General features: G+C 43.1%; 1 protein-coding gene across 1 annotated transcript in view; it reads left to right on the top strand.

The window, feature by feature from the left end:
• DPP6 (dipeptidyl peptidase like 6) overlaps window positions 1-13,902 on the top strand; it is a 614,028-nt gene extending 600,126 nt beyond the window's left edge. The window contains exons 21-26 of the mRNA XM_077809495.1: window positions 1,657-1,711; window positions 5,446-5,551; window positions 7,976-8,034; window positions 10,250-10,322; window positions 10,438-10,511; window positions 11,684-13,902. Coding sequence (XP_077665621.1) covers window positions 1,657-1,711; window positions 5,446-5,551; window positions 7,976-8,034; window positions 10,250-10,322; window positions 10,438-10,511; window positions 11,684-11,833 — 517 coding nt within the window. The 3' untranslated portion in view covers window positions 11,834-13,902. The remainder of the gene's footprint in view (window positions 1-1,656; window positions 1,712-5,445; window positions 5,552-7,975; window positions 8,035-10,249; window positions 10,323-10,437; window positions 10,512-11,683) is intronic.
• Window positions 13,903-14,533: the final 631 nt, after the last annotated feature.

The following is a 14,533-nucleotide window of genomic DNA, read 5'->3' as shown; positions in this document are numbered from 1 at the left end:
AGGCCCTGATCCTGCAAAGAGAACTGCATTGGTGGGACCTCACTGAAGTCAACAGGGATCTGTGAGGGAGGGGTGGGAAAAGTCTGCTTACACAGTTCTCTTCCAGGATCATGGTCTCCCTGAGAGGGAGCTCTGTTCATCTGATCACCCTGCCCAGGTGCTGCAAGCAGAGCTGAACTGTTGTTAAAGTCAATTGTTTTATCTCTCTAGGTACCACTCAGTGATGCATCTCCTCCTATTTGAATACTGTTGTGTAAACAATTGAAAAATGTGATAAATTGAAAGTACAAATACACTCCTGTATATTTCAATATGGGGAGTAAAATGTCAGCTAAATAAGAATTCCATTTATAAGCCAAAAAACTTTTTCTGATGTTAACATTAATAAGAATGTAGCTGAAGGTCTTACCTTTTAAAAGTTCAGGGTCTGCTTTAAAATATTTGGGGGAAGGAGAGGAGGAGGAATATCTTTTTTTAAATGGTTGGGTTCGGTTGAAGGCTCATTCAGTTGTTAAGAGAAGGATCTGTTGGAGGCCTGTGAGATCTTCCTCAGAGGTGTTGCCAAACCATCAGAGTAATGCATGCCATGTGACTACAGCAATAGCCTAATACATAGGAATGGTGGTTCCATGCCATTATGAAGCTAGTTCGGTTGATAAAAATATATACTTGGTCTCTAAGGAAGTGGGCACATATATGGATGATGCTAATGTTTGTTATAATAAATAAACAAACAGACTTTATTAAGGCTAATAATTTGGCATCAAAATGGTGGATTAAGATGTTTAAGGATTTACGGAAAGATTATTTAAATAACATTCTGGGGACTGTATTAAAGATGACTACGAATGTTTCTGAAAAACAAACAAAACATTTTCTTACATTTTTAGTCTTACAAATAACTTACAATGATGTATTTGCTTATAATTACTTATTTGCTGCACAGGTAGAGACTTTGGCTAATTTAAATATTTAAACATTGTTAAATGAAGCTATCTGCCCCCTGCTTATGTTCAAGTCCTATCCACTTACTTTACTGGTGGGGAAAGTAACGTCCATCAGTAACGTTGTGATTTCAGACTCTGTGCCACTGGGGATAAATAACAAAAGTGGCAGAAAGAATACCGTTTGATTTTCCGTACCTGGATTAATTTTGCAGTGCTAGCAGCTGGGAAAAAAAATCCACCTTCTGACTTGTAAAGTGAAGATATTTTTAATTTAATTGCAAGACAATAAATATGAGACCCTATACTGTTTGCAGAGTTACTGTTCTAAGTATTTCATACCTTAAGAATGCCATTGGAACCAGGTATAAGTAAGAATTTTGTTATTGGTTCTACAGGTAAGATGTTGTGCTTCCATGATCCAATCAAAATTAACGGAAATTAGGGTGTACCTGGTACTTTTTGGCTCACAGGAGGTGTGTTTTGCATGATGTACCTGGAATGTTCCATATCAGGCATAGGGTTAAAAGAGCAAGAACAAATCAAACAGAAAGCTACATGAAAGCAGTAGCCATCAAAGTGAGTTTGGATTAGCCTATAAACTCATGCTTATAAAATCTTCAAGCCACACAATGCCATCATGTACAGTATTCCATGTATCTAACAGTGTCCTCCTTGAACTTAACTATTTCTCATCTGTTTCATATTTTAGGATAATGTTGAAAGAACATTATATTGATAAAATGCGAGTTGCTGTATTTGGGAAGGTAACATTTTCCTGTGATTCCTACCCTTTGTTATTGTTTGCTGATGTATTTAAGCACTTGCGCTTAATCTTGATTTATTGAGTGTACTTGTGGTGGTGGTTTTGTTTTTTGAGATAGGCTACTTCTTGCTTAGAGATTCTAAAGATGAGAGCTTTCATTATATCAGCCCATTTGAAATGAGCTGTAGCTCACGAAAGCTTATGCTCAAATAAATTTGTTAGTCTCTAAAGTGCCACAAGTCCTCCTTTTATTTTTCCATTTATCAATGTTTCCTTTGAAATTATCTTGAAAAGGAAAAACATCTATTATTTGTGAGGAAAAAATGCTGTCAGATATGAGAAGGGGATTGTTAGAAGAAACTATTGTTGCTATCCGTATAGAGGTACAGAGGGTGAAAAGTGCTGAACAGATCACAGAATCCTTGTCTCAGAGAGTGCTTACCAGTTCATAGCAGCCACTGAAATGCTAATAACAGGTTTGCTATTGGCACTATTTCTGAAGGGGTTGAGGAAAGGAGATGGATTCTTGGCTTGGTACCAGTTCATTCAACCTGAGGGGAAACATACTAAGGTTGACACTATAGAATGAATGTACCATTGTAGCTTTGAAAACTCAAAAAAATGGGAGTTTTGCCCAAGCAGGGACTGCTGGTTCAGGGTCTAAGTGTAACCAGTGCGAGTCCGACTGTGTGCTCTGTTTCAGGTAGATGAGACACATCCAGAATCTTTGCTGGCACTTTGGGCATTGCAGTAACCAAATTCAATACCAGTGACTGATGTTTTTTAGAGGATGTTGCAGTTTTACAGACTCTGCAACAGAGCAAGACTTTATTTAACCACACAGATACAGGGCCCAATCCTGGACACAGACCTATACAGTTATATTGATGACACAAGTGGTCCTCATAGGCCAGATCATTCCTCTCCTTTGGAAGAGCACACAGGAGGGGGCTCTGGGGAAAGTTAAAATTGCCAAGAGGAGCTAGGAGACATAGGCTATGGGGCCCACTCTTGAACCTGGCAGTTCCCCAAAGATCCAGGGAAGGCTTGGCCATCTGTACGCACCCTCCTGTACCTCTGCACTATCAGGGACTCCTATGGCCACCGCTTTCCTTAGAGACCCTGACTGAGTTGACTTTCCCTCCCATGCACTCTTCTCACCCTGGTCTGATGAGCGTCCACACCTCTTCCTGCACAGAGATCAGACTGCAGAGGTGCCTGATATCTTTACACAAGAGGGAGGGTCCCCTCCTGTGTACACATCTGCAGGCAGACACTCTCGGTTTATAACCTTTAGCCAGTGATTAGAACACTCACCCAGAATGTGGGAGATCCAGGTTCAAATCCCACTTCCTCTGACAGGCATGGAGCAAGGATTTGAATCTAGGGCTTCAGCCTCTCAGGCAAGTGCCCTAATCAGCGGGGATTTGAGGTATGCTGGAGTGGGTCTCATTCAGTTGCTCCTGCTGAAGCTGTTCCACTTTGTATGAAATACTTAGTAGTCATAGGCCAGAAAGCGTGGTCTTGGGATTCATCAGGAGAGCTATTTCCAGTAGGGATAAGGAGGTTTTAGTACCATTATACAAGGCACTGGTGAGACCTCACCTGGAATACTGTGTTCAGTTCTGGTCTCCCGTGTTTAAGAAGGATGAATTCAAACTGGAACAGTTACAGGGAAGGGCTACTAGGATGATCCGAGGAATGGAAAACTTGTCTTATGAAAGGAGACTCAAGGAGCTTGGCTTGTTTAGCCTAACTAAAAGAAGGTTGAGGGGAGATTTGATTGCTCCCTATAAATATATCAGGGACTCCTATGGCCACCGCTTTCCTTAGAGACCCTGACTGAGTTGACTTTCCCTCCCATGCACTCTTCTCACCCTGGTCTGATGAGCGTCCACACCTCTTCCTGCACAGAGATCAGACTGCAGAGGTGCCTGATATCTTTACACAAGAGGGAGGGTCCCCTCCTGTGTACACATCTGCAGGCAGACACTCTCGGTTTATAACCTTTAGCCAGTGATTAGAACACTCACCCAGGATGTGGGAGATCCAGGTTCAAATCCCACTTCCTCTGACAGGCATGGAGCAAGGATTTGAATCTAGGGCTTCAGCCTCTCAGGCAAGTGCCCTAATCAGTGGGGATTTGAGGTATGCTGGAGTGGGTCTCATTCAGTTGCTCCTGCTGAAGCTGTTCCACTTTGTATGAAATACTTAGTAGTCATAGGCCAGAAAACGTGAGAATGACTGTTAGGGCATTCCCCTGGGCCATGGGAGGCCCAAATTCCAGTCCCCCTTCCAATGCCTATGTAATTGTTTATACAAGTGAGCCCATGTAATTGTTTGTACAAGTTTCCGTAGGCGAGATTGAGAGAGACCCTCCACAGAAAACCCCACAGCCCAGTTGTTAGGATGCCACCACCTCTGTTCTGGGTGAGGCCCGCAGGCGAGATAGGTGGGGAAACACCTAGTTTGAGGATCCTGCTTGGGCAGTAGGACTGAGGCAGCTCTGCACATGCCCAGCAGCAGAAAAATGCAGGTGCCATGGGACTTTCCCAGTGGCAACTTAGAGGCCTAGGGACATAGGTACCTGCAGGGTTAGGCAGCAGCTGAGCAGGGTTTGAAGATCTAAATTTTGGATTTAGTTGCCTAAATCACTTAGTGGATCGAGGCCAAAGTTATTCAAGTGCATAAATGGTTGCAGGATCAGGCCCATAGTTAGGACCCAGGCTTCCACTACTTACGTGTGCAAAACTCCCACTGAAGTAAAAGGGAAGATTTGCCTGTGTAGGGCCTGCAAGAATCTGGCTTTAGGAACTGGCTAGTTTAGTAACTCTTTTGTGGGGCTGTGGCACTGGTTTAGAACCCTGTTTCCCATTCATTAGACTGTGTATTGAAAACACCACTGCCCCACATAGGTGCACACAATGCTCACAGGTTTGTCAGAACGCACCTCACCGTGCCCCAGTGCGTCTCAAAGTAGCTACCAGCCCGTTACATTGGGAAGCAGAGTTGAATGGTTTTTAATCAAATGAACACTCTGTTCTGCTGTACCTTGGCCTGGTGGGATTTTGTGTCATCTAATGGCGGTGGGGGAGTTTGTGTGCGCTTAACACCCAGGCTAAGACATTATCTTGTATTAGTTGGGCTCAATTTACAGCTAATCCCCACAGAGTCACAGCGGTGGCTCAGGGTATGTCTGTACTGCAGTCAGAGATGTGCCGGCAGCACGTGTAGACATACCCAAGCTTGCTTTGATCTAGATAGCTAAAATGGCATTGCAGCTCCCGCAGCATGGACCAGGTGGGGTTGTATAGCCCATGCTTCGGCCTGCGTTAGCGAGCTGTCTAGAGCAAAGCGAGCTCGGGTATGTCTCTGCATGCTGCAGTCGCACCTCTGACTGCAGTTTAGACATACCCTCAGATTATAAGCATTCTAGGCAGGGAGCCATTTCTTTGCTGCATGTCTGTACAGAGCCTAGCACTCTGGGGCTGGCACCTCTAGGTGCAATACAAATAAATATAAACAAAGAGACTGTATGCTATTTGTCCTAAGGCACCCACGGGGTTATTGGCCCTCAGATGTGCCTGCCTCTATGACCCGTTAACACAGCGTTGCATCGTGTCAGCATGGGCACGGTTCTTGGTAACACTGACCGATGTGTGAGATGACGGCTTTGGTGCCCCGCATTTCTGCATTCTCACTGACACGTGTGCTGTTTGTCTGTCTGTATTCTAGGATTACGGGGGCTATCTGAGCGCTTTTATTCTCCCAGCTGGTGAAGAGAATCAAGTGTTCACGTGCGGAGCCGCTCTTTCTCCATTGACAGACTTGAAATTATACGGTAAACACCACTCCCCGGAGGCCACAAAATGCCAGCTCCTAGCCATCAGTGACATTCCCACCCTCCCCTTACTAGGTCTCCCTTCTCGTTGTTTCTTAAAACCTGGCTTCTGCCTCTCCCGGGGTCTTTGGTGTTTGTCTATTTCGAGCCAGACTGTGAACCCTTTACTTCCATTGGTGAGCAGTCTCCTTCACTTCAATGGGATGAGTCCCCTGCATAAGTAAGTAAGAGGTCTACAATATGGCCTCAGAAAGTAGGGTCCTTAAGGTAGGGACCCTTTGTCCTTCTGTGTCTTATACCATGCTGAGCACACATGAAATAAAGAGTAACAATGGTAATAACTGCAAAGTGCGGCCATCCACGTTGCCACTGCATACCCCAGTAATTCTAGAAACTCACCCATAATAGCATAGATAGAATCATAGAATTGTAGGATTGGAAGGGACCTTGAAAGGTCAACTAGTCCAGTCCCCTGCACTCGTGGCTGGACTAAGTATTATCTAGATCAGGGATTGGCAACCTTTGGCATACAGCCCGTCAGGGAAATCTGCTGGCGGGCCGATCGCGGTTCCCACTGGCCACGGTTCACTGCTCCAGCCCAATGGGGGCTGTGGGAAGGGTGGCCAGCACGTCCCTCGGCCCGCACCACTTTCTGCAGCCCCCATTGGAACGGCGAACCACGGCCAGTGGGAGTTGCGATCAGCAGAACCTGCGGATACAGCAGGTAAAGAAACCGGCCTGGGCCGGCCCGCCAGGGGGCTTACCCTGAACAAGCGGCGCCCCTAGTTTGAGAACCACTGCTCTATGCCATTATCCAAATCATTGATGAAGCTATTAAATAGAACCGGACCTGGAACTGATCCCTGCCAGATCCCACTCATTATGCCCTTCCAGCATGACTGTGAACCATTGATAACTACTCTCTAGGAACAGTTTCCAGTTATCCATCAACCTTATAATAGCTCCATCTAGGTTGTATTTCCCTAGTTTGTTTATGAGAAGGTCATGCGAGACAGTATCAAAAGCCTTACTACAGTCAAGATATACCACATCTACCACTGTCCCCCATCCCCAAGGCTTTTTACCCTGTCAAAGAAAGCTATTAGGTTAGTTTGACACGATTTGTTCTTGACAAATCCACGCTGAGTGTTACTTATCACCTTACAAATGGGTGATAAACAAATACATACAAATGTGTCATAAACACAACCCAGACATTTATCAAAAAGGTTTGTTCAGTATTAGGAAGAACTAGGGCTTGAGCTCCAAACTACTCCACCCTGTTTAACGTTATACATTCTGACTAGATTTTAAAGCAGCCTGCGTCAGCTTGTGCATGCAAATGGACACATTTGCCTAGGTTGCAGACTCACCTTCTGATGGAGCTTTGTGAGCTTGATAAATGGTTTGGTCACATGTTAAATGAAGGGTTTTGAATAAGGTCTAAATAGAGACTTACTAGCCCAGTTCTGTGCATGGGCAGACTCCTGCACCCGCCCAACGACCTACTGGGGAGCCCCACAGAACCTTGCTCATGTGGAGGGCCTTGTAGGATCTGGGCTTTATTCATTGAGTGTCATACCTGCTGGGTCTGCAAATTCTCACTATTGCTTGTATCAGCCCATTGGAAACTCAAACTTGAAATCTTCTTCCAAAGGCCAAATATTCCCATAATCATTTGCAAAGGGCTGCTCCCACTCTGATCTAAGGTCACCTTCTAGCTTCTCCCATCAAAGCACACCTCTACATGGAAGCTATCCCATTCCCATCCAGTAGACCTATTTAGGGATTTTCCTCTTAGCTGCTGGAAGGCACAGCAACCTCCTTGCCTCCCCTCCATTCTCTCCTTGGCTGGCTACTCAGTGGGATTGATACTCTCTCACTTTGCACTGGTGTAAATCAGGAGTAGCTCCATTAAAATCAAGGTGCTACTCCTGCATCAGGGCCCCTGCAACTTCCACTGAAGCCAATGAGAACATTCCGATTGACTTCAACTGGAGTTGGATCAGCCATTAGGTGAGAGCAGAACAAAATTATATAACTTGTAGCTCCCAGTGTATTTCAGTTGCATTCAGAAGTCAATAGCAGAGCCCCGCTGTGACTAATGCAATACCTCTCTATATACATTCATGGCGAAAGGCCATGTAGCACAGTGGATCATTGGTAGCTGTATGTTGCAAGGGTTTGGCATTACAAATGTGTTTTGACTATTCTTTTATTAGAATTAAGTTTTCTCTATCAACGTTATTACAGACGGAGTCATTCATTCTGATCACATTTCTAAAACAAAACAAAAATGAGAGTCTTGTTAAGTCTACATTTCTCATTTAATGAAAGCTGAGTCAGGAAATGTGGCTTTTATTTTTGGAACGGGCTGCACTGGAGTGAAAATTGACCAATATGTTCTCTTTATTTCTTTTCAAGCTTCTGCCTTTTCTGAAAGGTATTTGGGACTACATGGCATTGATAACAGAGCATATGAGGTAACTGCATGGAGTTGAGCACAGAGCTTTGAGCCAGTGTGCGCACTTTCATGACAAAATGTAAACCTTCCTTTAACTTTTTAACCCTGTCTTCTTATGTACAATTTGGGGGAGGAGGGAAATACCAAAAACAGTGCCTGCGAGTAATAAAAAGATCTTTGTTGGAAAGTTATTTTGGCTTTAAGTCTACAGACTGACTAGCTGTTTTGGTTTCCTTGAATTTAACAGTAAAGTAATTCATAGCCTTGTCATTCATTAATCCTCAGGCTACCCCTCTAAAGCAGATAGGTATTATAAGCCCCATTTTACAGGTGGGAAATCTGAGGCAGAGAGGTTGAGTGACTTGTCCATGGCCACAGGACAGAACAGTGTCAAAGCCATGATTAGAACTCTGTTCTGGTGCTCAGCCCATTAGATCATGCCTTTTAAGCTACATCCATTTAAAGTCCCTTTAACATTTCACCCCAGGACGAGCTGCTGATGGTTGTAAGCACAGAATGGGTATTTCAGAATTCTGAAGCTTGAGTTGGTGGTAAGCAGACCTCTGGGCTTGTGTTGAGCAGGGTTTAAAATGAAGATAGCTCATTAATTAGGGTGTTATTGTTCAGGGTGAGAGGGAGGCTCAATGGGTGTGAATGCTTCAGTTATTCTGAAGAAACTAGAAAAGAGTAGCTACATGGAGGGAAAGGGTCACTGGGCTGTGTCTGTAAAGTGTGGAAAAATTGGTGCTAACCCTGCACACAGCCCGATGAAATGGATTTTGCACAGGCATTCACCACTGGGGTTTGAAGACATTGCCCACTTCACAACAAAATAAAATCAGCCAGAGCCCCTGTGCACCTCCTTCACAGGTAGGGCTCGTGGGTAGGTGATCCATATAGTGAATTCACTGGCCTTCTGAAATTTCACAAGCGTAGTTAGGCCATGGTAGGTTTTTTTTCCTAGAAATTTGGAGGCAAATGAATCAAAGTGAAAGGGGTTCCAAAGCAATCAGTGTTCTCATTTGGATGTAGTGCGAAATAGCTTGGCTGTATGTTTCTGAAGGTTGGTGTGAGTAAGTACTGGTGCTTTTGACTAGCTTGGGGAGGGAACTATTTAACTGTTAAACGCCATTGACTGTATCTGTGGAACATCACAGTGTTCTAAGTGTGGCCTGCTATGCCAGACACTGATGTAACGTGTGCTTCCTAAACACCACAACTAGGCCATGTACTCTCTTGGAATCAAGGAGCACAAGACTGCCATTTCCTGAGCCATGGAACTGTGATGTGGAATTTATAAAGGCTGCTGATGCAGACTTTATAAACCATATTATTCTCCTGGAGGCAATGTTATAACAGAGGGAGCAGCATGCGGGGAACTAGATGAGAACCAAGAGTCTGTGTGGAAGGATGTTCCCTGCTGGGTTTTTTTTTCACCTGTGTATGCTTACATTCAGGTTTCCATTTGTTTCCTCCCTCCCCCATGTCTGCTTGAGAACTCTGTTTCCTGCTTAAATGCAAATTAAAGCAAACACACACTCCTTTGTTTAGGACAGATTTGTTTGCTGACTTCTGCCTGGGTAGGGTAATGGGGAAGATGTGCTAATAACATCAGTATCTTATTTGAAAACTCATAACTTGCTTGTCAGCATTGTCATGGTGAAATGCATATAGCAATCTAAGCTATAATTAAGTTATGATACCTCACAAGGCATACTTTTCAGAGTAGCAGCTGTGTTAGTCTGTATTCACAAAAAGAAAAGGAGTACTTGTGGCACCTTAGAGACTAACCAATTTATTTGAGCATAAGCTTTCGTGAGCTCATGCATCCGATGAAGTGAGCTGTAGCTCACAAAAGCTTATGCTCAAATAAATTGGTTAGTCTCTAAGGTGCCACAAGTACTCCTTTTCTTAAGACATACTTTGTACAAAGATTATTACAATAGTGTGTAGGGTGTGAGTGCAGGGGTGCATCCATCACACCCACCATCTACAGTTGGGGCAGGATTGGTCATGAGGGGCAGGAAAAGATTAGACAAATAGACAGCATAGTTCCTCCTCCATTCTGCTGCTGTAATGATTCAAGCCGCCAAGAGGAAGAGGTTGCAATGATATCAGCTTGTTATTCTGGTGATCAAATATAAAACAGAGTTAAGTGCTACTTTGCTATGTATACAGAAATCACTCATTTCTGGCATGATGCTTAATCTTACCTGCAACTTTTATCTTCACAGATCACCAAATTAGCACACAGAGTCTCATTACTGAAAGATCAAAAGTTTTTGATTATTCATGCCACAGCTGATGGTAAGTGAACTCACTATTTTAGTGCAATACATTGCGTAGTTTATGAGACTCTGATTTTTTTCTTAATTAAATTTGCCACTTTTATGCATTTATTGATACTAATCTGATTTTACAGAAAAAATCCATTTCCAGCATACTGCAGATCTTATTACACACCTAATTAGGGCAAAGGCTAATTACAGCTTGCAGGTACAGTATATGTATGTTTCCATTTTTCATACTTAAACAGTCACTTTGCACTTTGAACAGAAAACAGATGTTATGAAGTAAGCTTTAGAAAGTCCTCACTGTATATACAATACAATATAAAAATACAAATAGAACAGTAATTCTAAGTTATATGTATATTATATAGTTCCTCTCTCTCACACACACACATTATTATCGTTATTTAGATTTGGCCCAATCCTGCAGTTGTTAGAGCTCCATTCGTATGTTCTTACGCTGGGATTTTCAAAGGAACTTGGTATTCAACTCCTGCTGACTTTCATTGAGAACTAGGAGCCCAGCTCCCTATTCTCCTTTGAAAATTACAGCTTTAGAAGTCTGTTATAATCAACTGGCATTCATATAACATGTACAAAAGTTGCCTGTTAGATCTGAATTAAAAGCATAGTTGAGATTATGTAGGACAGTTCCTTTACAGAGTTATCAACGTTCCTTGTAACAGAAAATAAATTCCTTTTTCAACAAGTTTACATTCAACTTTTTAAGTAATGAAACTCTTTTAATTCATATTGCAAGGAGTAGATCCTAAGGCCTTGTCTACATAGGACTACACTCATTTAGTTCAACTGGTGGATACCCCTGTGTGGTCACCCTAAGGGCAGGTCTACACTACAAAGTTTTGTCAGACTAGCTATGTCGGTCAGGAATGTGAAAAAAACATCGCCACCTCCAACCGGCATAGCTATTGGCAACACTCCCAGTTCATGTCCTTCAGGAAGCTGGTGGTACAATGACAGAAAAGCTCCTTCTGTCAGCATAAGCTGCAGCTACACTAGAGGGTTCTGCTGGTATAGGTATTACTTTCAAAGCATTCGTACTGTAGCTAAGGCCTATTTAGGCTTAACTTAAACCTGATCAGAATCTACTTTTAAATTGAAATAAGAGTGTCCACACAGACGTTGGCACCAATTTAACTAAACGGGTTTAAATACAGTCTGTTCGGTTAGCCAGTGCAAGACAAGCCCTAAGTGCCACACGCTAGTGTTTGTATTGATGCTGATTAGCTAGAGCTGGGCCCGAGCTGCAGAGGTCAGCTCTGGCTGGATCCCAGGTGTTCAGATCTGGGACTGCAGTTCGGGCCCCTCTCTAACCTTAACGTAAAGCTACTCATGGTCTCCTTGGTTCCTTTGCAGATATACCCTGACGAAAGCCATTACTTTAACAGTGCAGCACTTGAGCAACACTTGTACAAGTCCCTTGTCAATTTCTTTGTGGACTGTTTCAAAGTTCAGGACAAACTCCCGATAGTCACACTGAAAGAGGAGGAGGAGGAGGAGGATTAACCCTTTTGGTTCGTGCAAAGCACAAGGCCGTTCTTTATAACAATATGCAACTGAATCATTTTCCTGGAGAAAGAAATGTTATGTTGTTAGCATGTGTTTAAACGAAACTGAAAGCAGCTTGCCTGCTTGACAGACAGCAACTCCTTCCTGAATGGAAGAACATTGAGCATGATGAACTCAGCAGAAACTGCTGTCTGACATGAATCCGTCACAGACATCGCCGTCTTCTTTGCCACAAAATGACTTCTGGAGTAAAAGGCTCTCAAGAAATTGGACTTGAAGGACCACACCAAGAAACTACCTTGAGGACTAGAAGGTTAAATGGCCCTTTTGCATTCAAGAAATGAAGCAGTAGCAATGAAATACATCATCTCTTTTAGGGTTACCATAGTTAGCATCCCGTTGTGTCAGATAAAACTTAATAAATGGAAAAGATTATAGCACAATTATTTTAAAGGTACTGATTCATACATATTTGCCTGCTCTCCCCCATGTTTAGAAGATTCATCACTGCTATGGGGCATACAGATTCTAATTATACCAAGTATCACTGTAATTACACTAATGTTTAATTAGCCTCATGTAATTAATTACTATTTTATATTGTTTTTACCTGTTCCTCTTTACATTTGATCTCATGCTCACCTTATCAGCTTCACCACTTGTCATGGATGTGGAAGAAAACATGCATTGAACTAACTAGACCAGTGTTTTTCAATTGCTGGGTCATGACCCTAGAGGGGGACACAAAAGGCAATCAGGAAAGGGGGGGCGCCAGGTGTTAAATTTTTATTATAATGTAAAGCAAAGAAAATCTTGTTCCCTCCCTCCCGGCACGCGCTTAACCCTTCAATTATTCTCTGTTAGCCTCTCCAAGCACACACTTAAATAAATTATTTTGGGGCAGTTCAATGGCTTGTGTTATACAGGAGGTCAGACTTGATGATCACAGTGGTCCCTTCTGCTCTTGGGATCTATGAATTTAGGCTTAGCTTTGATATCATTTTTACTCTTAAGTAAATGTAAGGGGGTTGCAAACATTTGTTACTTTGAATAAGTGGTCAGAAAAGATTGCGAACCGCTGATCTATACTCTGGTAGAGGGAGTTTGTATCAGATACTTTGCTGGTCATCTTGTGAAGCATTAAAAAAGAAATCAGTATGGATAGATTTATTTCACATGCTGTCTGCAGCTTAGTTTTGATTTTGGATTCCAAGTCAATGATTATCACATTCCACTTTTAGTTATGTCTTCTGCTTGCAGGAGGTTTGTAAAATCAGAGCATCTAAAATCATACTGGTCTGTGCAGGGGTGGAAAACAATGTTTAAAAACCCAGGGGAAAATCGTTCAAATCTCAAAAATCATTCCTTCACCTCCAGTTACCCTATCATAAAGATTTTGGCTAGTGTTGCTCCTTGTAAGATATTCTGACCAAATGTACAGCCAGGATTAATAATGTATATTTCATTTTGTTGTATATAAAGGAATGTAAGTCAGTTATTTGTCAGGTCTCCAATCCAATATTAGTCTTGTGTTGAGCATGCACACTATAACCTTCCTTTGCTGATCAGGACTCTTTAGAAGTACTAGCTTGGAAATATATCAATTAATGTAATTTCTTTTCTTGTTTTGACAACTTGAATGTCAGCACCGGTTTCTACATTTTTACACAGTACTGTGGGTAAACTCACATCCTGACAGCAATGATGATGTATCCATTGTGCTCCTTAATGTGTCAAGTTTTTTTTTATTTTAATCTCTAAGCTTTGACTGTTGGTTGTAGTTAGACCATCCTGGACACTATACTGGTAAATCACAGAAGCAATCTAGTTTGGTTTGGGGGGGGTTTCTTTAATTTACAGTGCATTGATATTTTGCGAACAGGAACTACAGTATAAATCTGCTTTACTCGGCAGGATGCCAAATAGACAATACGAATGCTGGGTGTCCAGGTTTTACTACACTAAATGGGCTCAAAAGTCTGAAATGAACTGGGTCGGAAAAACATCAAATCTGCTCTGTCCGCAATCTTTTGTAGGAGGACATTTAGGATGTGGCATGGTAGTGTTCGTTCATCCATGAAATAAAACATTATTTTACCACCCTGCTTGCTACTTTTTGGTTTTTAGTTAAGTACTTAAATAATAGTTACCATTAAGTGTGATTTCTATCTGAGTTGGAACCCAAGCCCCAGATGAAAAGATGCAATATATAGCATCTCAGTGTGACTGCAGAAAACCACTTACTGAGCACATCACCCTAAGGAGTGATTGCTGTTTCTGAGGAAGACATGAAGTGCTGTGTAAAATGTGTTCAGTCCAAAAGAACCGGCTAATGCAGGGGCGGGCAAACTTTTTGGCCTGAGGGCCGCATTGGGTTTTGGAAATTGTATGGAGGGCCGGTTAGCGGATGGGGGCATGGCCCGGCCCCCACCCTCCCCTGCTTCTGGCCCCCTGATGGCCCCCCCCGGGACTCCTGCCCCATCCAAACCCCCCTGTTCCCTGATGGCCCCCCCTGGGGCCCCTGCTCCATCCACCCCCCCTGCTCCCTGTTCCCTGACTGCCCCTAGAACCCCTGTCCCTGATTGTCCCCTGCTTCCCCATCCAACCCCACCTCCTTCCTGTCTGCACCCCCCCGGGACCCCTGCCCTAGTCAACCCTCCTGTTCCCCGCCCTCTGACCGCCCCGACCCCTATCCAC

The sequence above is a fragment of the Eretmochelys imbricata genome, chromosome 2, assembly GCF_965152235.1.
Source record: "Eretmochelys imbricata isolate rEreImb1 chromosome 2, rEreImb1.hap1, whole genome shotgun sequence".
Classification (NCBI taxonomy): domain Eukaryota; kingdom Metazoa; phylum Chordata; order Testudines; family Cheloniidae; genus Eretmochelys; species Eretmochelys imbricata.
Note: the sequence above shows the minus strand (reverse complement) of the source record. Positions and strands in the feature narration are given on the sequence as shown.